At 37.8% G+C, this 22,287-nt stretch overlaps 1 protein-coding gene across 1 annotated transcript; it reads left to right on the top strand.

Moving 5' to 3' along the window:
• Window positions 1-2,017: 2,017 nt before the first annotated feature.
• LOC149827317 (transmembrane protein, putative (DUF1068)) lies at window positions 2,018-15,667 on the top strand. Its single transcript, XM_090019276.1, has 3 exons — window positions 2,018-2,634; window positions 7,706-7,729; window positions 14,889-15,667. The coding sequence occupies exons 1-3, from the start codon at window positions 2,436-2,438 to the stop codon at window positions 15,200-15,202; spliced, it is 537 nt and encodes a 178-aa protein (XP_089875402.1). The 5' UTR covers window positions 2,018-2,435; the 3' UTR covers window positions 15,203-15,667.
• Window positions 15,668-22,287: the final 6,620 nt, after the last annotated feature.

Below are 22,287 nucleotides of genomic sequence, written 5' to 3'. Positions count from 1 at the left end.
AAGTGTATAATACAATATATATATTTATATAATGTAATAAATAATATGAAATATTTTACACAAGCAAGCTTGTGTTGGGCTCATAATCGAAGCCCGAACATACTTTGTTCCATTAGTTTCACTTATTTACTAGCCCTAAATAAAGTTCATACGCCCTGCTTCGATTCCTTTTAGGGTTGCAAACGGTTCGGATTCATGATGTTGCTTTTGCAAATTTTGGTTGTTTCAGATTTAATTGGATTTGACTCTTCACTATATTTTCTGATCCGAAATCCGAACCATTTGCATCCCCAATTCTTTTATTCATTTTATAAAGCTTAATTCCAAATGCAACACAGCCTCGCCTGTGGTTCAATCCATAGACTTTGACAACTATGTCAATGGTTCTTTAACTAACACAAAAATGTAAAATAATAAAATAATAATAGAATGCCAAAGAAAAGATGTTGACGTCGGAGAACCACATTAGCAAAACTTCAATGTAAGTATTTTTCCAATAAAACTTTGAAAACCAAAAAAAAAGTGAAACTCTCACTTTTTTCAGGATGCCAACAACAATAAAAACCAGTTTTTTGAGATTTTGTTTTTTCATGGACGGGAAAATCGCCCTTCGGATCAAAGACCTAATCGTTACGGCTGAATCAGACTAAAAAAACAACCTGAATAAATGTAAATATCGCCTTTTAAGCTAGTTGGATTCAGGTTTGGTTTTAGATTTTTTCATCTGAATTCAAATTTGAATCTGAATCTAAATCAAAATTCAAATCCAATTAAGTTGCACTTGGTAATGCCTAGATCTGACCTGAATCTGAACCGTTTACATCTCTACTTACGGTTGTTGTCTCGATAGTGTAAACCCATGACGCAGCCCTTGCCTTAAGAGAAATGTTAGGCTTTGGTCAGGCAAGAGATTATCTTTTGCCCTCGTTAGTGCAAAGGGCTTGACACTCATGAGAATCAAACCATGACCACGCCCCATCCCTATAGTCAAACCCTTTGGGGGTGTCCCTTTGAGAGATTAGAACTAGGGGTGTCAATGGGTCTGGTTTACTGGGACCAAACCCAAACTCTATAGTGTCCAGGTATGGTGACAGATAAGAAGATCTGAGTCCAAAAATTAATACATGGATCCGGGTATAGTTTGTAAAATTTTCTACCAGTCTTGAGCTCGACTCAAGTTTAGATTAAGACCCACAAATTTTTAATGTAAAAATGATAAAAATATTATTTTATTGGATATGGTTCAGGTCTGGTTCATATAGTTCTTATGGGATTAAGGTATGGTTTCTTTTATAGTAGACCTGATTAGATCTAGGTCCAGACCTGATACCATACCCAAAAATCTGGTCCAAGCCTGGTTTCACTCGGTCTGAACCAAACCCCACCAGTTGGCACCCCTAGTTAGAACACAAAAAAAATTAATTACCTTTTAGAAAATTTATTGCATAGATCCAAACTTATCGAATCATGCTGGTCACCCCTAGTTAGAACACAAAAAAAATTATTTACCTTTTAGAAAATTTATTGCATAGATCCAAACTTATCGAATCATGGGCTTGAATTACGGTGAGTCTTGGATACCATTCCTATATGCCGTGATTTTATCCTTTTGTTTTTTTCCTCGATTTATCAAATTAAAATAAAATTAAACTCGTATATATTGCCAAGTTCTTTTGTAATACATCTCAGTTTTAATCATTTATTCATTCTTTAATGCATCTCAGGTTTAAACAAAGAATCTAAATATTCTTGAATGCTTAATTTTGAAACTTCCCGCTGGGTCATGAACTCGGGATAGCAACCAATAGACTCGATAAGATTCGTTGACACTTCATTCGACACATCATGACTCCTGTCATTATTCCAACATTTTTAAAGTTATTTTAATAGTATTTTTAATAACAAATATACTTATATATTAAATTGTCAAAATACTGTTTAGTACTTAAAAAACCGTGTTCTCATGCACCAGTTTCAAAAAAATATGTATTTATATATGTGATGCAACGATAAGAACGAGGCAACACGGCGAGCGTGTGACGGATAAACAAATGACAACAATGAGTAAATCACGAGACCACAGCCCCGATCGTCGATCATTCTTCATTCTTCTCCCTCTCATGTACCAAACAAAAAAAAATTGATCTTTTGCTAGATGTCTGGTCTTTCTCCCCTTCCTTTATCTTTTCTACCAATAATAACATTACCAACACGGTGAAAAGTTGTCGGTTGCCCTCTCTCTCTGTCGCTACTTGGTGGTGGTAGTGGTAGATCAGCCTTCCTTTCACACACCACCTTCCTTAAATCGCGAGTTTTCAAGGCGGACGCGTCTTCCTTGAGTCCAGAGCGAAGAAACAAAAAGTGGGGAGCCGTGGGATCGTGGGATCTGGGTTTTGAACTCGTGGGTTGCTTCTGTTACTTGGTTTTGAGAGAAGATGGCGAGGCCGCAACCATCTTGCAACCCCAGGCTATTGAAATCGTTGGTGGTGCTTTTGGGGTTCTGCTTGACCGCGTATATCTTGGGTCCCCCTCTTTACTGGCATCTGGCGGAGGGGCTTGTTGCCCTCTCCCGCACCTCTTGCCCTCCTTGCGTCTGTGATTGTTCCTACGAGCCCATCCTTTCCCTGCCCGCGGGTCAGTGCCCTCCAAATCTGGTTTTATTTCGTCGTTGTTTGCCTCTCTATGTTCTTTGCTTTTGTTTGTTCCTTTTTGGATGTTGAAAATTAAGATCTGAATAACCACCATGTTTGTTTCGATCCATTATGTTTTATTTTGATTTAATTGGTGCTATAGGTTGATGGGTTGTCTACTTTTTCTGTAGTTTTTGTTTCTAAGATTCTGAAAAGTTGGTTTTGTCTTGAAGTTTCATTTGGTGCTGAGGACTGGTTCTGATGGTCGATTGTCATCTGTTTCTTCTTAATTAATTGATTGTTTCTGTTTAGTTTATTTAGCAATTGGAAGAATTTTCAAATTGGGGATGAAGTTTCCTTCCAGTCCACTGGGGTTTGTCTTTTGCTTGTTTGATCCTAGTAGTCAACATTGTGAAGTCTCATGGATTCATCTAAAGTCATGAAATTGATTTGATCAATCTCCTTTTCTTATAATTTTGTCTAGTTAGAAAGAATGACTTGACTGCTTGGACTCGGAGTCATCAAAATGAACTTGTGCTACTGAAGTGGGATCAGCTGTCATGGGAAAGTCAGAAGGTAGAGGGTGCCTCTTATGAATTCAAACGGATGACAGCTACAACATGGGAAAACTTTTGCTGCTGATTTCTTTTGAAAAGTTGAGAAAAAGTGGGATCAGGCAACGAACTCTGCAGTGTTGTTGATTTGAAGGAAGAGTGTGTCACGTTGTCTTAGTTTGTTCTTCGTCTAAATTTTGTTCCTTTCTTTTTGTTTAAGTTAACCATTAGCACGGTGAGGACTTGCATTTCCAATTTAGAAAGAAAATGGAAGATATTGTTACTTGAAGACCTTGCATCTTCTTTAACCATCCACCATATGAATGTAACTATTGCATACAGGTCAATCTCTATAGGTTCTTTTCATCTATTCCAATTCCAACTGGCTATGCATGTTTTCTAGTTACAATTTATCTTGATTGAAGCTTTTGGAAAGGTGGTTGATGCCATTAGGAATGCTAACAAATGTGTTTGGCTCAAAGTTTTATCTTGGATTATTTTACAACAAGAGGAAGTGATAAATGCAAATGTGTTGAACTAAACAATGCCTGAGAAGCAACTGAAATAGAGGATCCAAAAGAAGTATGAGATAGAGTAGGCAGAATGGTGCATTATCTCTACAATATCGAAATTCTAAGGGTGCATTTGAAAGCCATTTACCAGCCTATAAAATAAAACATACATAGTTGCATTTAATTGTGAAATCCAGCCTAGTTATATATGTTTTTCATTCAGTACAAGTAGCATTCTCATCTTTCCCCCCTCTCGATGTAGTCAATTCTTTCATCTTCTATGCTATTTCTATGTGTTATCCCTAGTTCTTGTGTCGTATATTTAAAAGCATCCTATGTGTCGAAATCAGTTTTTTACAGTTTGTTCTCATGTGCATATATTTGATGATGTGAGTTTCATGATCTGTCTTTTAGGGTTTTCATTTTCTTGTCTGAATCAATTATCACAATGTTCATCTGCCTCTGGATTTCATTTTTTCTTTTTTCTTTTTTGGTCACATCCATACTAATATTTTGCTGATGATATTAGTTAACAGAACCTTGATTCAAAAGAATTTGAATTTTTTTCTGCCTTAAAACCTTTTTCTGTTCTTATCCTGTTCAGCTAGAGCTATGTGTCATGTGTTGGTGACTGTCTTGCTGCTTTAACTTTTCTTTTGTTGTTTAATTCATGAAATCTTCTGGTATTATAACTTTTTTTGGTTAAGTTTAAATGTCACGGCATTTTCTTGGATTTTCATTACTATATTGTCAGTTTTGTCTATTGATGCATCCCATAAAGATCAATAGCCTAGCAGATCCTGACTGAAAAGTCATATCTCAAAGTTTATGATTTTAACCATTTAAACCATTTTTTTCAGTATGTTCCTATGCAATCTATCTTGTCGTAGGTCTATGTCAGCTCATTTTATCATTTGGATGAGTGGTACATGAAGCTTCGGTTTTTACTTGAGTGGCTATTTGGCTTTGAGGTTTTTGTTGTGCCCATATAATTTGGCTTTTTTTTCTCATGGTTGCTGCTCATTCAAGTTATATGTGAAGATTGACTTATGAAGGACTTGTTGACTTTTAGTGCTTAGTCTTTAGCATCTATGGTTCTGAGCTGGTTGACTAAGGGTCTACTCATCTGATGATCCAGTCTATAGCTAGGTTTGATTTTGACCCGTCTGACTTAGAGTGCTTGGTGATGTTTCTGTTTTTGCTAATTATCTGTGACTATTCAGTATGGAGTCCATTATGAATTCTTTGCAAGTTCAGAGACACAATAGTAGGCTTTTGTTTTGTCCCCCGTGTGAGTCATGTGACTCATCCGGATGTCATTGTGATGCTTCTATGGCTGTCACAGTTGGGCATGGGGATTTGTGGCACTCGTCAGGATATGATAGGTTATGTCATGTGGACTCCTACTGTATGATTGTACATACAGGATCAAAGTGTTTAGGGCTTTGATTTAGCTGCAGGTCTCCAATGTCATGTTCTTGTTTAGCCCATCCTGCACCTCTACATGGTAGGTGGACCAAGTCAGCACCTACTCAGTGTCACCCTTGCTTGCCGATATTACCTAGCAAAGTCTTGTCTCATACCCGAACTTTGTAGTCGTAGTCGTCAGAGGCGGAGCTGAGGGGGGGGCAGGACTGGGCTACAGCCCAGTCCTGCCTCCTGAAACAGTTAATTTTTTTTTTTTTAAAGCCCAGTCCTATTCCAGCCCTGATTCCATATGAAATAGATTTTTATCCATTTTTTTAGCCCAGTACTAGCCCAGCCCAGCCCTGACTGCAGCAAATAGTTTGATTTGTCCATATGAAATAGATTTTTATTAATAATTGTAGCCATTTTTTATTTTATCTCAAAAAAAAATTTTCGGGGCGCTGCCCCCGAACCCCCCCGACTATCACACCAAATTTTTTTTTTCCTACACCCCTGTTTGCGCCCCCCCCCCCCCTCACATGAATCCTAGCTACGCCATTAGTAGTTGTATACACTCATTAACATTGTTTTCCTCTTCGAGGCATTGGGCCTTACTGCTGCCCACATGCCTAGTCGACTCCAACTAGTGTTATCTACCCAAGAGGCTAAGGCATGGTTCCAATTCCCACACTGGCTTTGTTACTGCATCTCAGTCTCTTAATTTCCAACAGACGACCCAACATTGCACTGGCCCATCCTGCAATGCCAATAGCAACAGCACATGACCCCTATAGGCATGTTCACTGTCTAGACCCCTGGAATCACTTATCAAAAGATTTTCTTGCTTCCTCTGTGGGTCTCTAAGTGTTGTAGGTTTTTGAAGTATATTCTCGTGTCTGGTGTTGTTCCAACTCTGGGTTGGAAATTTTCAGATCCAGGAAAGTTTATGAAACAGACAATAAATGTTATTGCCAGTCTAATCCTTTCACTTCAAGATCAAACTTGTGTCACTGCTCTGAACCACCTTGTTACAATCAAAGTTTAAGGCAGCCAAAGCCAACAAGGCTGTGGTTGCTTTGCTATGAGCACTTCAAAGAGCTCATTCGTGAGTTTTTTTTTGGTTGTTGTTGGGAAGAAATCTGTGGGTTGTAGATGGGTTATAAAATGAAAACGTGCTCAAATGAGCTACCTGGAAGACAATGTCAGGACTTTGGCTAAGGAATACTTTGAGGACTACAGGACTGATTATGCTGGGAGGTTTGCCCATGTATCTGATACAATTACAAAATTTTGGTTAAGAATCTCACTGTATGCAATCATGACAATTGTACCATTTGTGCCTTTGCTTTATAAATTGTTTCTCGCCCCACCTACTATGTAGTCAAAATCCCCAACTAGGCAGTGACTAGTCCGCCTAGTCGGTCTGGGCATAAAACGCCTAGGCTTTGCAATTCCTAGGTGAGTACTTTAAAAGGTATCAATTTTGCTGACTAGGCACCGACTAAGGCGCCTAGTCGGCGACTAAGCTGCCTCCGCCTAAGCACGAGGGCGGTTTAGTTATTTATTATTCTTATATATATTTTGTTATTTTTTTGTATATATATAATTGTATATATATATATGTGTGTGTGTGTGTGTGTGTGTGTGTGTGTGTGTGTGTGTGTGTGTTTGTGTGATTTGTTATGTGAAACCATGAAAACATGCTTTTAATATATGTGTGTGTGCTACTTTGCTTTTGGGATTTTTTCTGTAAAACATTGAAAGCATGCACAGTTGATTTTAATTGATTATGTTTTTTATATATGTGTTACTCTGTTTCTGATGAATTTTTCTATAAAGGCCTGAAATCATGTTTAGTATTATGAATTATGTATTATGTTATTCATATATGTGCTTCTGTGAAAGGTTGAAAGCATATTTTGTTGATTATACTGAATATGTTATGAATAATTGAATATATATATATATATATATATATTTGTGTGTGTGTACAATTATATATATATGTATATTATGGTTATGTATACTAATATATCTTGTGAAGTCATGTGTAATTTTGTACTTGTATAATGAAAATATCTTATTAGTAAAAGAACTAAACATATTTTTATGTATATTTTGTGTACTTTTTTATATTTTAATTGGGGTACCGACTAGTCTGACTAATCCCGCCTAGTTCTCGACTAGTCTTTTTAAGGGTCTACAGATTAGGCACCGCCTAGCGCTTTTGACTTACATAGCCCACCTATAAGCAACACAGGTGTTTCTAGGTGTGGAACTTTTTTCAACATTTTGGCATTCTGTTTGGATTAACTTCCATGTTCTTTCTGAAAATGTTATGGTTTTGCTGATACTGAAACTCGTACCTTGTTAATGAAATTAGTGTATAATCTACTAGCATGTAAAATGTACTTGTACTATTCATCCTTTAACAAGAAAAACTGGAAGAAAGCTTGTGTGTGCTTTTCCCATAGTTGGCCTGCATAATTAATAAAATGAAATTCCTGTGAATTATGTCATTTCTGTTCACTCAATGCTTTAGTTTTATCAGATGCATGCCTCTCTTCTTGTTTTTAATTTGATCTTTTATTTGTTACTGCAGGTTTCAGCAATACGACTTTCACAGGTGAGTGCTCTCTTTATCTATGTCACATGGATACTCGCCTTCTACTACCCTACCACATTCTCTTATATGTTACTTCTACTGAAAAAACTTCACAAAAATGTCATATTCTTGTATTCACAGCCATTTCCATGTGGCTTAGCTCTTTCTATTAGTTGCTGGCAGCGTGACACTCATTCAAGTGGGTGTCTAGAGTTGGGATCATCATAGAGCACGATCAGTAGGCATGGGCATCAGATATCACTATTTAAAAGTGCAATAGCGTTAACTCATTTATTTGCTATGACTTGCTTATTTGTGCATTATGTTAAAATGTAAAACTGTACATATATGTATATATAATAATATTATATTATTATATGTATATAAATACATTTTTCATTTCTTTCATTTCTGTAATTTTTTTCCTTTATTTTTATTTTTTGTCTTTATGTCATCTAGTTCAGTTTGAACTAGAATGACTGTTGCTAGTCAAGTCCTATCCAGACTTGACTAGCAATAGAGCTGTTGGACTGTGCCCAACAGCTCTATTGAGTCCTCTTTCAGCTGTGTATATAAAGGGGTGCAGCCCCTCTTGTATTTCACTCCAATGCTTTTTAAGCAATTGGTTTTTCATATCAATAAAGAATACATTTCTATTTTTATTTTGTTTCCAGTTATACCCTTTTTAAGGGTTATGCTTTAGTGTCATTCTTGACACTTGCTCTTGTTAATCTAAGCTCGTGTTTCGAAGATCCCCATTTCATTTCATGGTATCAGAGCCGCGGAAGTACTAAATCTTGAGGAAAAGCTGCCTCGGTTTCCGTGCCCGTTTGCAAAAGTGTTCGCCACTTGAAGAGAAGTGTTTTATCACTTCATTGGAGAAGATTTCACATCTTGTTGTATTGTTTTTTTTTTCTTTCTTTTTCATTTTCCTTCTTGTTTGTCTTCTATCCCTATTCTTTCTCTCCTTGTAATCGATGGATGACAATGATAAAGTCACCATCATGCCCAGAAACTAAGCGATACGAACTATGTAACATGGGCTTCAATCATGAAGCACCATATATGGGGAAAAGGCTTATGGGGGATTGTGGATGGTTCCGATTCGGAACCTAAGCTATCTCTTACTAAAAAGGAGGGAGATAAAGAGGTCCCTCTATCGGAAGAAGAGAAAATCAAGGCTATTGCCTCATACGAGAAGAAATGGAAAGAATGGAGAATATCTCATGCGAAGATAATGTCATGGCTTATCAATAGCGTTGACATTAAAAAATGCTCAAGTCTTGCCAAATTTGATCATGCTGATAAGGCATGGGAATACCTTAAGAATATGTATTCCCTTAAAGATATTGCACACGTGTGCAACCTCTAAGAAAAAGTTCGAATGATGACACAAGGAGACAAAACTATTCGTGAATATTACAATGGGTTGTCCGAACTTTGGGAAGAACTTTCCCTTTTAGAACCAAAGTGGCATTGTGCCGAAGACATCGAGCTTCGTCAGAAACAACTCGATGCTGAACATTTTTACCAGTTTATCACTGGATTAAGGCCGAAATTTGAAACCACTAAATCGGCCCTACTTCACCGGGGAAAAATTCCTTCTATTGTTGAAACTATTGAAGAGTTAACAATGGAAGAAAATCGTCTTCAGAAAGGTTCTTTAAAAATTGAAGATGATTCCGTTTTAGCCGTGTCTAGACCAGGGAATTATGTTCGATCATATAGGCCTCCTCACTTTAACCGACAAAATGGTGACTATGATAAGAAGAAAGTTATTTGTCATCACTGTCATGAACCGGGACACTACAGGCCACAATGTCCCAAACTTAAGGAGCTGAGAGAAAAAAGAGCTGCAATTGCTGGATCGGAGCCTAAAGATCAGGATGCACCAGTTTCCCTGGCCCAACTAATGGAGATTCTTCAGCCTCTCATCAAAGGTGCCTCTTCCTCATCTGAAGCTTCAACCGGCGCAGCAGCCTCATCTTTTTCTGATCTAGGTAAAATTTCTTGGCTTCTTGACTCTGGTGCATCTTTTCATATGACCCCAAATAATCAAAGTCTATCCAAATGTGTTAAAAATAAAACAAGTGTGTCAAAGGTCTTTACTGCTGATGGGACTTCTCTTGAAATAGAAGGAATAGGAAATTTTGAAAAAATTTATAAAACAAATTTTTTTTTTATTCCAGAAATTAGACATGTTCCCAAATTAAATTTAAATCTTTTATCTGTATCTCAAATTTCTGATTATGGGTGTAATATTTCCTTTTCTTCTCATGGTTGTTGGGTACAGGATCGCCAGTCAGGCAAGCTGATTGGGGAAGGCCATAGAGAATGAGGACTCTATTACATGGATTTTTTGGAAATGCTGAAGAAAGCTTTTTGTTATAATATTCAAAAAATAGAGTTGGAACTGTGGCATAAGAGACTTGGTCACCCACATATAGCCAAAATCCAACATTTTCCAAATCTAGGGAAATTTTGTAACTCTGAATCATTTGATTGTAAAGATTGTATTCTCGGCAAAATGAAAAGATTACCATTTCAGAACAGAACCTTTTTCTCTTCAAGACCACTTGAATTAATACACTCGGATGTTTGGGGTCCTGCACCAGTAATTTCTAAAGGAGGATTTGTTTACTATGTTATTTTTGTCGATGATTTCTCCCGACATACGTGGATGTACTTTCTCAAACATAAGTTTGAAGTATTTTCATACTTTCAAACTTTTCATAATATGGTTAAAAACAAGTTTCAAAATGATATTACTATTTTTCGCACAGATTCAGGGGGAGAGTTTTTATCCACAGATTTTCAAAATTATCTTAAATTGCATGGCATCACACATCAAAGATCTTGTCCTTATACACATCAACAAAATGGACTGGCAGAACGAAAACATCGTCATATTATAGAAACCACTAGGACTTTATTAATAGCAAATCAAGTCCCGAAAGACTTTTGGGCAGAAGCTGCCTTAACTGCCACCTATCTCATTAATAGGATGCCATCTTCTTCGTTACAAAATATCACTCCCATTGAAAAACTTATGAATATTTCTCCAGACTACTCTAGACTAAGAATATTTGGGTGCAAATGTTTCATATTTACTGACAAAAATGATAAACTTTCCCCTCGTGCGATTCCTTGTGCCTTTTTAGGATATGCTGAAAACCAGAAAGGTTATAGATGTTTTGACTTCAAAAATAATAAACTATATGTGTCTAGAAATGTTTCCTTTCTTGAAAAGGAGAGCTTCTTTGATTTTAGAAAATTAAAAGACGTCACTGAGTACTCCTTTTTGTTAGATCTAACATCAACATCTGATGAATATGACCTTGACTGTAACTTTGATGATGATCAAAGAATTATTGATCTTAATGTTGAAAATGAAGAAGTTCATAGAGATACTAGTATTCAATATTTCAGGCGACAAGAGTCTAATCCTCCATGTGCACTTGAGAAATATTCTAACATTCCAACTAGACAATCAACCCGAATCTCGAGGCCTCCAGGAAAGTTTGTATCATACGAGTCTTTCTCACCCACATATAGGGCAGTTATTGCATTAATTCACTCATATGAAGAACCATCCACATATTTTCAAGCAAAAAATGATATCAAATGGATAGAAGCCATGAAAGCTGAATTAGATGCACTTGAAAAGGCTTCTACATGGAATATTCAAGATCTTCCTCCAGGGAAGAAAACTATAGGATGTCGATGGGTTTATAAAATTAAAACCAAGAGTGATGGTACTCTTGAAAGATATAAAGCCCGTTTAGTAGCCAAAGGTTATGCCCAAGAATATGGGATTGATTATGAAGAAACCTTTGCTCCGGTGGCTCGTATGACTACTGTCCGAACCTTAATTGCCTTAGCTTCTATCAAAAAATGGTCTATTTTTCAAATGGATGTCAAAAATGTTTTTTTAAATGGAAAGCTAGTTGAAGAAGTATACATGGAACCTCCTCCTGGTCTAAGTATTCCTAAGGGTAAAGTCCTTCGCTTAGAAAAAGCTCTTTATGGACTTAAACAAGCACCAAAAGCTTGGTATGATAGGTTTAGTCGTGTTATGATTGATATTGGTTTTCAATTCTGTTTAACTGACACTGCTTTGTTTATTAAGAATTCTGATGCAGGGATCATTGTGCTTCTTCTCTATGTGGATGATATGATCATCACCGGAAGCGATAAACAGGGAGTTGAAACAATCAAAACACTTCTTAAATCTCATTTTGAAATGACTGATTTGGGCTTGTTGAGATATTTTTTAGGCATTGAAGTTGCTTATTCTCCTAGAGGATATTTATTATCTCAGACTAAATTTGCTTTTGATATTGTTTTCAGGTCTGGTATTACTGATGATAAGAAAGTCGACACTCCAGAAGTTGTTAATGTTAAAATGAAGATTGATGATGGAGAACTTCTTGCAGACCCTACTCTTTACAGACAGCTTGTCGGGGCACTTTCCTATCTATCCATTACCAGACCAGATATTGCACATGTTGTTCATACAGCAAGTCAATTTCAACATGCTCCTACTTCTGTTCATATGGGAGCAGTCATGCGTATTATCAGATACATCAAGTCCTTTCTTTCACGAGGACTTTTCTTATCTTCCTCCTCTTCTCTTGATTTAATTGCATATACTGATGCTGATTGGGGAGGTGATCCCAATAACAGACACTCAACCACTGGCTTTTGTGTCTTTTTAGGGGAATCATTAATCTCGTGGAGGTGTAAAAAGCAACAGAAGGTATCTCTCTCATCCACTGAAGATGAATACAGAGCCATGGCAACCACGACCATGGAAGTAGTTTGGCTCCGACGATTGCTTGCTGACATGGGAGTTGAAGCAACAAAGGCTTCACAAATGTGTTGTGACAACAAAAGTGCGATCTACATTGCCAGTAACAGAACATTCCACGAACGCACCAAATACATCGAAATGGATTGTCACTACGTCAGAGAGGAATATCTACGCGGGATAATTGATCTGCCATATGTCACTTCAGAATATCAGTTAGCAGACTTCTTTACAAAGCCTCTCGCTGCTCCCCGATTTCACTTTCTCTTAGACAAACTTTCACTCATTGTACCGTAAGTTTGAGGGGGGGTGTTAAAATGTAAAACTGTACATATATGTATATATAATAATATTATATTATTATATATATATATAAATACATCTTTCATTTCTGTAATTTCTGTAATTTTTTTCCTTTATTTTTATTTTTTGTCTTTATGTCATCTAGTTCAGTTTGAACTAGAATGACTCTTGCTAGTAAAGTCTTATCCAGACTTGACTAGCAATAGAGCTGTTGGACTGACACAGTCCAACAGCTCTAAATAGAGCTGTTGGATTGTGCCCAACAGCTCTATTGAGTCCTCTTTCAGCTGTGTATATAAAGGGGTGCAGCCCCTCTTGTATTTCACTCCAATGCTTCTTAAGCAATTGGTTTTTCATATCAATAAAGAATACATTTTTATTTTTATTTTGTTTCCAGTTATACCCTTTTTAAGGGTTATGCTTTAGTGTCATTCTTGACACTTGCTCTTGTTAATCTAAGCTTGTGTTTCGAAGATCCCCATTTCATTTCACATTATAATTAATAAAGTAATCTATTTTAGTAGCTGCAGATTTTTCTGTATTGTTTTAACTTTATGACTTTAAAAACATTAAGGCGTATACCGTACTATGCCTCAAGGCTTACACCTCATGCTTTTAAAAACATTCAGTAGCCTGGTGCATCAAGGTTGGGTTGGGTCCGGGTTTTGAGCCTTAACCAGCCCAGCCATTTGGTGGACCCACTTGACATGGCATGGCCTCGTCCAATGTTATGTGCTGAAATTGGCAGGCCATTGTGCACCCTTTTTAGGGGTGAGCATTGGGTTGGGCTGCCTATCCCATCTGTGTGAGGTTTGGGCCTGGCTTTTGTGTGCCTGTCCATTTTACAGGCTGGGCAAGACCAGCCCTTTGCCATCCCTAACACAGTCAACTGTGACCAGACCATCAAGATTTGGACAAGGTGACCAAAACTTGGACATGTCTCTCAAGTTTCAGTTGGGTGTCACATTCTCTCGAGCTTACCTGTGTCATGAGCTTGGTGAATGTCTTTGATAAGGGAACATCCCAGCCGAATCAGTTGTTGGAGTCTGGCCAAGTCATGGTAGACTTTGACTATGTAGGCTGGTCATCATTTATTTTAGATGACTTTGTTTTGCAGCATCTTTAAGTGAGCCCTTATATTCTATTTTTGTTCCTTTTCTTTGCATATTTGATGGGACATGAATCATGTCTAGGAGTAGTTTCTGTGACCAGGTTGTCTGGAGAAGGCATTGCATTAGAATGTCAAGGAAATTGGTCTACCAGCCATGAATCCGATTGAAATGATCAAACTTGTACAGATACTGAGTTGTGATGAATCATGTTATTGAAATGTTCAATTCAACTTATTTTTATTCATTCCGTGCTAGAATACATGCTAATCTTTAGACCAGCTTCAAATTGTTGCTTCTAGAAGACTTGGAGAATTTGTAGTTACCGTTGCATATGAAAAGATACCCAAGTACTCAAAAAGTTGGTAAGCTGACCATTTTGCTTGATAAACCAGCTCAACCACATGTTTCCAGTATCTTGTGTGGCTTATCTTGAGAACTGGGTCCATCTTGTGTGGATCAAACTCTACTTTTCAACCTGAAACCTGAGTTCGATTTGCTTTAAGAATTTTTTCCCCTTTGCCGTAGTAAATCATTTTTGTTCTTTATATTTTAGACGTTGTTTGTAATTGTTCATGTATCAAGTGGGAAGCTACCACTTGTGATACTTGATACATACATAATTGTCTTACATTTGTTTGAGCTGTTCTTTTACTATGGTTTTGATTCCTCGCAGGAACTGGCCATATTGTATGTCTAACTTGTCTAAGGTGATAGGCATTTGTCTAAGGTTGTACGGTTGCTCATGTCTATCTGAAATGTAATCATGATGCTTCCTTGTTGGGACATTGTGAGCATGGTCAAATTAGTTACACATTCATGATGAACTTATCGTATGTGTTGATCTCTTATTTAGATTGCCCATTTGTTGCAACACTTTACTAGTATCCAATTCTGTTGTTAGTGATTCATATATAGACAGCATCTTTTAATTCATTCTTGCTATGTGAACACTCAGACTGTGAAAAGCGAGATCCAGATGTAAGTGAAGAAATGGAGAAGAACTTTGTCGATCTCTTATCGGAAGAATTAAAGTTACAGGAAGCTGCAGCTTTGGAACACCAACGACGGGCAGACATTTCTTTGCTTGAAGCCAAAAGGATGGCATCCCAATATCAAAAGGAAGCAGATAAATGTAACTCAGGGATGGAAACATGTGAAGAAGCTAGGGATAAAGCTGAGACCGCTCTGCTTGCCCAAAAGAAACTAACGGAAATGTGGGAACAAAGAGCTCGCCAAAAGGGATGGAAAGACGGGATGGCTAAATCTTAAATGTGTCCAGTTTATATCCTAAAAGAATATGAAAACAGATATTTTAGAGGTACCTATTGCTTCAGATGCTTAATCAGATTGTTCCTCTAAATCAAAGTTGGATAGAGCAACCAATTATTCAAGAAGGCGAAGACACGTTGAATGCAGTACTTTCTGTATTTCAAAGAGATCAGAAAGTGCAAGGATTTGTTACAGTTTTAGTTAGGTTTAAGTCATATAATGATTTGGTTCAGGTGGTCTTTGTGTTCTTTATTTTCTTTTTTAATCCATTTTGATGAAGTTTAGGTTGCTTTAAGTCTTGAGTGCACAAGAACTTGCTTTCTTTTTCTTTATTTTTTCATTTTCTTATTTTTCTGCTTCATGAGGGTACAATATATTGTGATTATCCAAAGGACCTGAACTGTAAGTGATTTCTATTCTCGAAAAGCTTTCAAGCTTTATTTAAAGGGGCAAGAATTCTAATAATGGTCCTGTTTATATGCTCAACAAAATTTGATACTTTGGAATACACACTTTCAGGCAAGCATACACGTTTTATAAGGATGAAGAAATAAAGATCCATAGACAGCAGCGCCCTTTTGGATGTGTGAACACATTGTTATCAATGTCTTGCTCTAAGCATAAGAGCACATTTTGTCATTCTTGTTAGGATGTCTAAACATGTTACCACTGCCTTGTTCTAAAATATAAGGGCACAGTTCATCATTTTTGTCAGTAGGACTGTAGATAGTTTTGGTTCTAAAATAGAAGGGCACAGTTCATCATTCTTGTAGGTTCTTGCCAGAGTGAAATAGTTTTGGTTGGACAGTGTGCATTGTTATGTTTCTGGTAATCCAAACATGGTAAGTTTGGCAAGATCAGTGGCGCGTTAAGTTCATAATGGGTTCTTAAACAGAAAATAAGGTCATGTCCAACCGGGTTCAGATTGGGCTTGTTCTCTTCCATTGAAAGGTAACTTGCAATTGGATTTGAGTTTGTGTAGAGGAGTCCAATTTCTGCATAATTTCTTGTTGCAGCGTGAAAGTTATCATTTTTTCAAAAATTATTTTTTTTCCTTGCTTCCGGATGTTTCCATATTGTGTTATCAACCATTAAAACCATATCTGTAGTTGATATTTTGGCAATATTTGTGTAGAATTGGGAAAATGCCAATGATTCTCCTGCTTTTCTGATGTGTCATTACAATTGCCATTTCACTCTTTTCTAGTCAAAATAATTCCTGTGTAACTTACTATTCCACCTAGCTAGTGGAATTGAATAAATAGAATCTGTGCCATTTATACATTAGATAAATTATTTGTGGGTTTTGTACAAAGCTAGTAAACCTCCATATCAGGGCAGGCGCCTATATTGCAATTCCATTTTAGTTTGTAATACTTTTGCCGAACCCAGATATCCATATTAATAACTGGATCTATTGAGTCCAAACACCGGATAGAGAATCTTTTGGCCAAAATAAGAATGACGTTACTTAGTCCTAACCTACTGAGCTTGCAGTGGTGAAGTTAGAATCCAGTTCTCGCATGGATCCTTTCACCCTCGAGCATCAGAGTCCAGCAGATTCAGAATAATAACATATCCTGGCCTCAATTAGAAACTGCCAATCAAGGGGGCCTCTCCTCTCACCCATTACTTGAACTAGTTAAGATTGCAGCTTGAAGGCTTATGTACCCATCTCCATTGCAGTTGAGATCCAGCTGATTTGCTTCTGAAACTTAGCCCATCAAGGCAATAAGAAAAAGGCATCCCCATGCGAGCTAAACACAGCGTTGGTCAGAGCAATTGAGAATGCTATGTCCAGTTCCAAATTATATAACGATACAATAGTACAAATTGGATAAGAAAAGATTTGGAACATGCGAAGCTTTGAGGTAGCGTTTGAATACCTTGTTCTCAGAAGGGTGCATTGATTTTGGTTGGAGCCATTAGTTAATAGACTGGAGAAGTTTCTTTCACATTTCAACTCAGAATGGATCATTGAGGAATAAGAATTTCATGGATTTAATCAGTCTTTTTCGACGAACTTCAATATGAACGGTATGGACATACACATAATAATTTAATTTTGAATTAAATTAAAATTTAAAAAAAAAAAAAGTTGTTCTCAACTATGTCTATTCTCCAATCCCTCCTATACCACAATCAACGATGAGAACTAAAGTATTCAAACGGTGAATCTGAAACCAGCAGTTCTCATATTTGAGTTTACACAGATCAACAAAACTCTGGCCCGAGGGACGAGGGGGTCGAGCAGGAGAGGCATGTATCTCTGATCCTCGATCATATTCACATCTGACATTCAGCAGCGGAACGCCCCTAATGCATAGCAGTTTCCCCAACACCCTTCGCTGTGCATTGCAAATTCTCCAGCTCCCTCTGCTGTTTGGCAGCAGTGGAGTAGCTAAAACACCGAGTTAGCAACCCCAAAACCCCACTTGAACACATTCGCGCGAGTGTTTTAGGTAACTCAATCCCCACATTTCGACAAGACCATATTTTTGGAAAACCACATTTTGGCAAGTGTTTCTCAAAGCAAGGCTTCCAAATGGAGCCCAAGGGTGTGTTTGCTTCACTGGACAAACGCCCCCTGAACATGCCAAGGTGTTTATCCGGGACTACCGTCCCACCCCCATTTAAATACAAAGGGGCGGGAAGCAACGGATCCCTGCCAGAGCAGTTGCTTCCCTTGTATCAAAAGCGGGACAGTACCTGGGCAGGGACTGGTCAGTCCCCAGTCGGGTGCATCCCATGATTCAAACGCCCGCCCTAAATGAATTTTTCCGTGTCTAGCTGTAAATTTGCTTCCCACTGAGAAGTTTGGATCACGATAAGGACCCTGATAGCTGGCTTCCACATGTAATCAGCTCTCTCACATTCTAGATTCAACATGCACATCCCTCAAGCCAACGGAAACTAATTTCATGCAGTATAACCAACAGATAAATGGAAGGCATGTTGGTTGCCTGATAAATCTCAAATTTCATATACTATAGTTACAGACAATGATCAACTGCAAGCAAATTCAATCTGCACACCAAGTAAAATTTCAATTGTGATGATGCGATCCTATAAGGTCTAACCAAAAGAGCCATGAGGTATCAGTTCTTTTGATGAACAGCAATTCTGTGTATCTCCATGTCTTTAAGCATGACAGAACGACCACAAGAATCACTCGGTGTTGTTCTAGATCCACAAACGCTCTCATGCTCTGAAAGTCCTCTTTGTTGGACATTTAGATTCGGGTTCAACTCATTAAGTGACCCGATTTGACATTAAGTAAAGGGTTGTTAATGCCATAAGGGAGGAGATTGAATGTCTACATTCACTGTACCTCATCTCCCTCTTCCACTGTAAAAAGGGGTGGCTGGCTGCAATGGATGATGAGAGACATTGCATAGTTTTAGCCTAGCTCACCTTAAGCTTAAACTGAGTTCAGGGTCTCGCTCACCATCGATCTTAAGCCTGGGCTCATTGTGGGCGTCGACCGGTTGAGGAGAACACCAAGCACCCGCACGTGCACTCTATGGCGTCTTCAGTATGTCTTTCAATTTTGTTATTGATATGGCTGGAAATGCCAACATTTGGGTTATGAGCCCACATCCCATGCATTCCGTTGCGCTTGGGTGTGTGTAGGGGCTTCCGGCATTTTCTGGATTCAGGTTAGGTACCGGTAGCACTGACCGCATGTCATCGTGGGGCGACATGGGTCACCGGTTTCCCGATAATCTGTCTCAAATAGCGACAAAAGATGGCCACAATGACGATGTCGAATTCCCGATAGACTGTTGTCGTGGGGCGACAACAATATATATATTACCCTCTCTGTTTTTCGAGGATGTCGTTGTGGCCATTGAGGGAAGGTGTCGCCGTGATGTTTCGCCGGAAACAAGGCGGCCATTGGGTCACCGTTTCACCGGCATCCTCACCGGCGAAGTCCCTCGACAACAAGAGCATTGCAAGATCTGTTTGGCCATCCAAAGACCATCACCAAAAAAAAAATTGTGTTTCTGCCTGTTGATCAATCGTCAGGTTGTATCAAGGCGGTGGGTCATCGCCGGAGATCTGGGAGGGTGGATGCAAGTCTCCATCGCCAACGGTTTTTTGGTCAAAAGGTGCCTGCAACTGCATGTCACCATGGGGCGACGTGCGTTGTCGTCAGGCCATGCTGATGTCATGGCCATCAGAATCCTCATGGGGTCGCCATCATCGACGGACTTACGATAGGCCGTCGGTGCCTGCGACTGCACGTTGTCATGGGGTGACGTGCATCATCATCTGGCAACGAGGCTCGACATTTTCTGAGAAAACTGAACGATTTGCTTTTCTCAGGAAATCGTCGAGCACCCTTTTTTTTATTTTTAAATTCGGAAAGGGCCCGATCCAAACCCTCAGCGGGTGGATCGGGTCTCCCGGTTACTTTGGTCGGTCCTAATTCAGTTAACCAGACCCTTTTAAAATATTTGGATTCGGGCTTGACCCAGATCCGATTTGGATCGGATCCAGTCACAACCTTATTCGGATCAGACCTAGACCATGAACTGAATCTTGTTCGATTGGTACTGGACCCATTTAGGTTCCAGGTCTGGTCTGATCCATTTATACATGATTATGGTCTGGACCTATCAGGGATCCAGACGACCCAAATCCTATTTGGATCGGGTCATACCCGAAACCTATTTGGATCGGGTTAGACCCATATCCTATTTGGTCGGGTCAGATTTGGATTCTATATTGATCAGGATTGATCTAGATACTGTTTTGACTAGATCTAGATATAGATTGGATCAAAACATATCCAGAATAGGGTCCAAAATAGTTTACACTTGAACCAGATCAAGGACCGATACGACTCTTTTTGGGACAGATTCAGAGTCATTTTTTATTGGTTCCTTCCAGTTTTTCACCGATTCTGAGATGCTAAGACCCTGTTTTCATAAATCTATGAAGATATATAGATTTTGGCATTCGGTTATAGAATTTTATGAACTTTTGTTTATGAAAATATCGGTTCATTAGGTTTTGAACTTATTCATACCCAAAGATGACTGGTTTCGGGCTATTTCAAACTGGTTCAAGGTATTTTTTGGATCGGTTCCTGCATGAGGATCTTGGGTTTTACTCATATGAGCATGTTTTTTTTATTTTTCATGCCTTATAAGTATTCATTATTGAGAATGCATGACTTATGCATGTTAATTCATATATTTTAATGTTGGTTAAGTTATGGATATTGTTTTTAAAGCATGATTATGACTAAATTCATGATATTTTATCATTAAAATTTGTTTATACATATAAGTTGAAGTATGAACATATATTTTGATGATATTATGTATATTATATCATGAATATACATGCATTAACTAGTGTGCATGGACATGCTCCATAATACAAATATAATTTTGGTATAAGATTTTGATTGACTGACTCATGCTATCACCAAAGTGATATGAGTTATGTTAATTAAGGATTCTTTTGACCGTATAAAGATTCATTATTATGATTGTGTGTGACTTTATGAAACATCAATTCTACCCAAAGGTAGGTCGTTGTATTCCAAATTCACACAGGGTATAACAGTAGATGTGTATTCTAGCCCATAAAGCATGTTTGTACCCAAAGGTACAGTATTGAATTATATTTGATTACATGATCTGCTAGTTTTACCAACTGAATTCAATTCATTGAGAATTGAAGAGACAAAACAACTATGAGTATTATCGTTTTCACCAAAGTAGAACGATAATGGTTCAACTATGCTTGTCTCAGAGAAGGTGAAAATAAAGAGTCTCACTTTTACCTTTTTATCACGAGTCTCGTCTGAGCAATAATAGTAATATTTTTTTATTTTTGTTACTTGTGTTATTAGGTTTCTTTTTTATCGATGGTTTTAATAATATTCTCTTTTTAGACGGATCAAATTTTTTTTATTGAAAAGAAATTATGTTATTCACTTTGGGTTATATGGATCTAGATCTGGCTCTTAGAATTAACGAACCTCCCGCTCTTACAGAGCAGAGCACAGTCGATCAGAAGACTGCCTTTGAGAAGTGAGAGTGCTCGGACAGACTTAGCTTGTTGCTTTTGCAATCTCGAGTGGCTAAAAATATTCGAGGCGCAATTCCTCACTGAGGGACAGTGAAAAAAAAATGAGATCCATTGAAGCTCAATTTGTCACTTCTAATAAGGTAAGGGCCAGTACGCTCATGTCCAAATTAGTGTCTATGAAATATACCAACGACAGTCACATTCGACAACACATTTTGGAAATGAGGAATATTGTGACTCAACTGAATGACATAAAGTTTTCCATCTTTGACTACTTCTTGGTCCATCTGATCTTAACCTCATTACCTACTGAGTATGGATCCTTCAAAATCTCCTATAATACACATAATGATGAATGATCTTTTAATGACTTTTTAGCCAAGTGTGTTAAAGAAGATGAGAGACTAAAGGGTGAGATGGTGCCAAGTGCACATATGGCATCTCATAAGGATAAATGGAGGTCGGGCCAAAGAAAAGCTGCTTCAAAAGAAAGAATAAGAAGAAAGCCTTTAGGAAGAGTTTCAACTCTCAAGCGAAAGACAATTCCCAATCAGGAGATTTTTTTATAAAGTGTCTCTTCTGCAAGAAGAAGGGGCATAAGAAAATTGAATGTTTAAAGTATAAGAAGTTGCTCAAAAATAAAGGTAATAAGTCATTTGTTTCTCATGATTGCAGTTTGATTCATGTTCCATTGTATAGTTGGTGGATTGATTCTGGTGTTACGGTGCACATTGTCAAATCTTTGCAAGCATTTCTGAACAAAAGAAAACTAACAAAGCATGAAAGAAGTATCTTCTCAGGAAATAAGATACATTCACATGTCAAGAACATTGGGATCTGTAGAGTAGTATTGGAATCGAGATTCGTTTTGGATTTGGTTTATACATTCTATGTTTCATCTTATAGTCGGAACCTGATTTCAATTTCAAAACTTGATAAGTTTGACTTTATATTTAAATTTGAAAATTCTAAGCTTATTATTATAAAAAAAATCAATGAATATAGGTTCTTCATACATGTGTGATGGTTTGTATCGA

Source organism: Nuphar pumila, chromosome 10, assembly GCF_984573655.1.
Source record: "Nuphar pumila chromosome 10, dmNupPumi1.hap1.1, whole genome shotgun sequence".
NCBI classification, from domain to species: Eukaryota; Viridiplantae; Streptophyta; class Magnoliopsida; order Nymphaeales; family Nymphaeaceae; genus Nuphar; species Nuphar pumila.
Note: the sequence above shows the minus strand (reverse complement) of the source record. Positions and strands in the feature narration are given on the sequence as shown.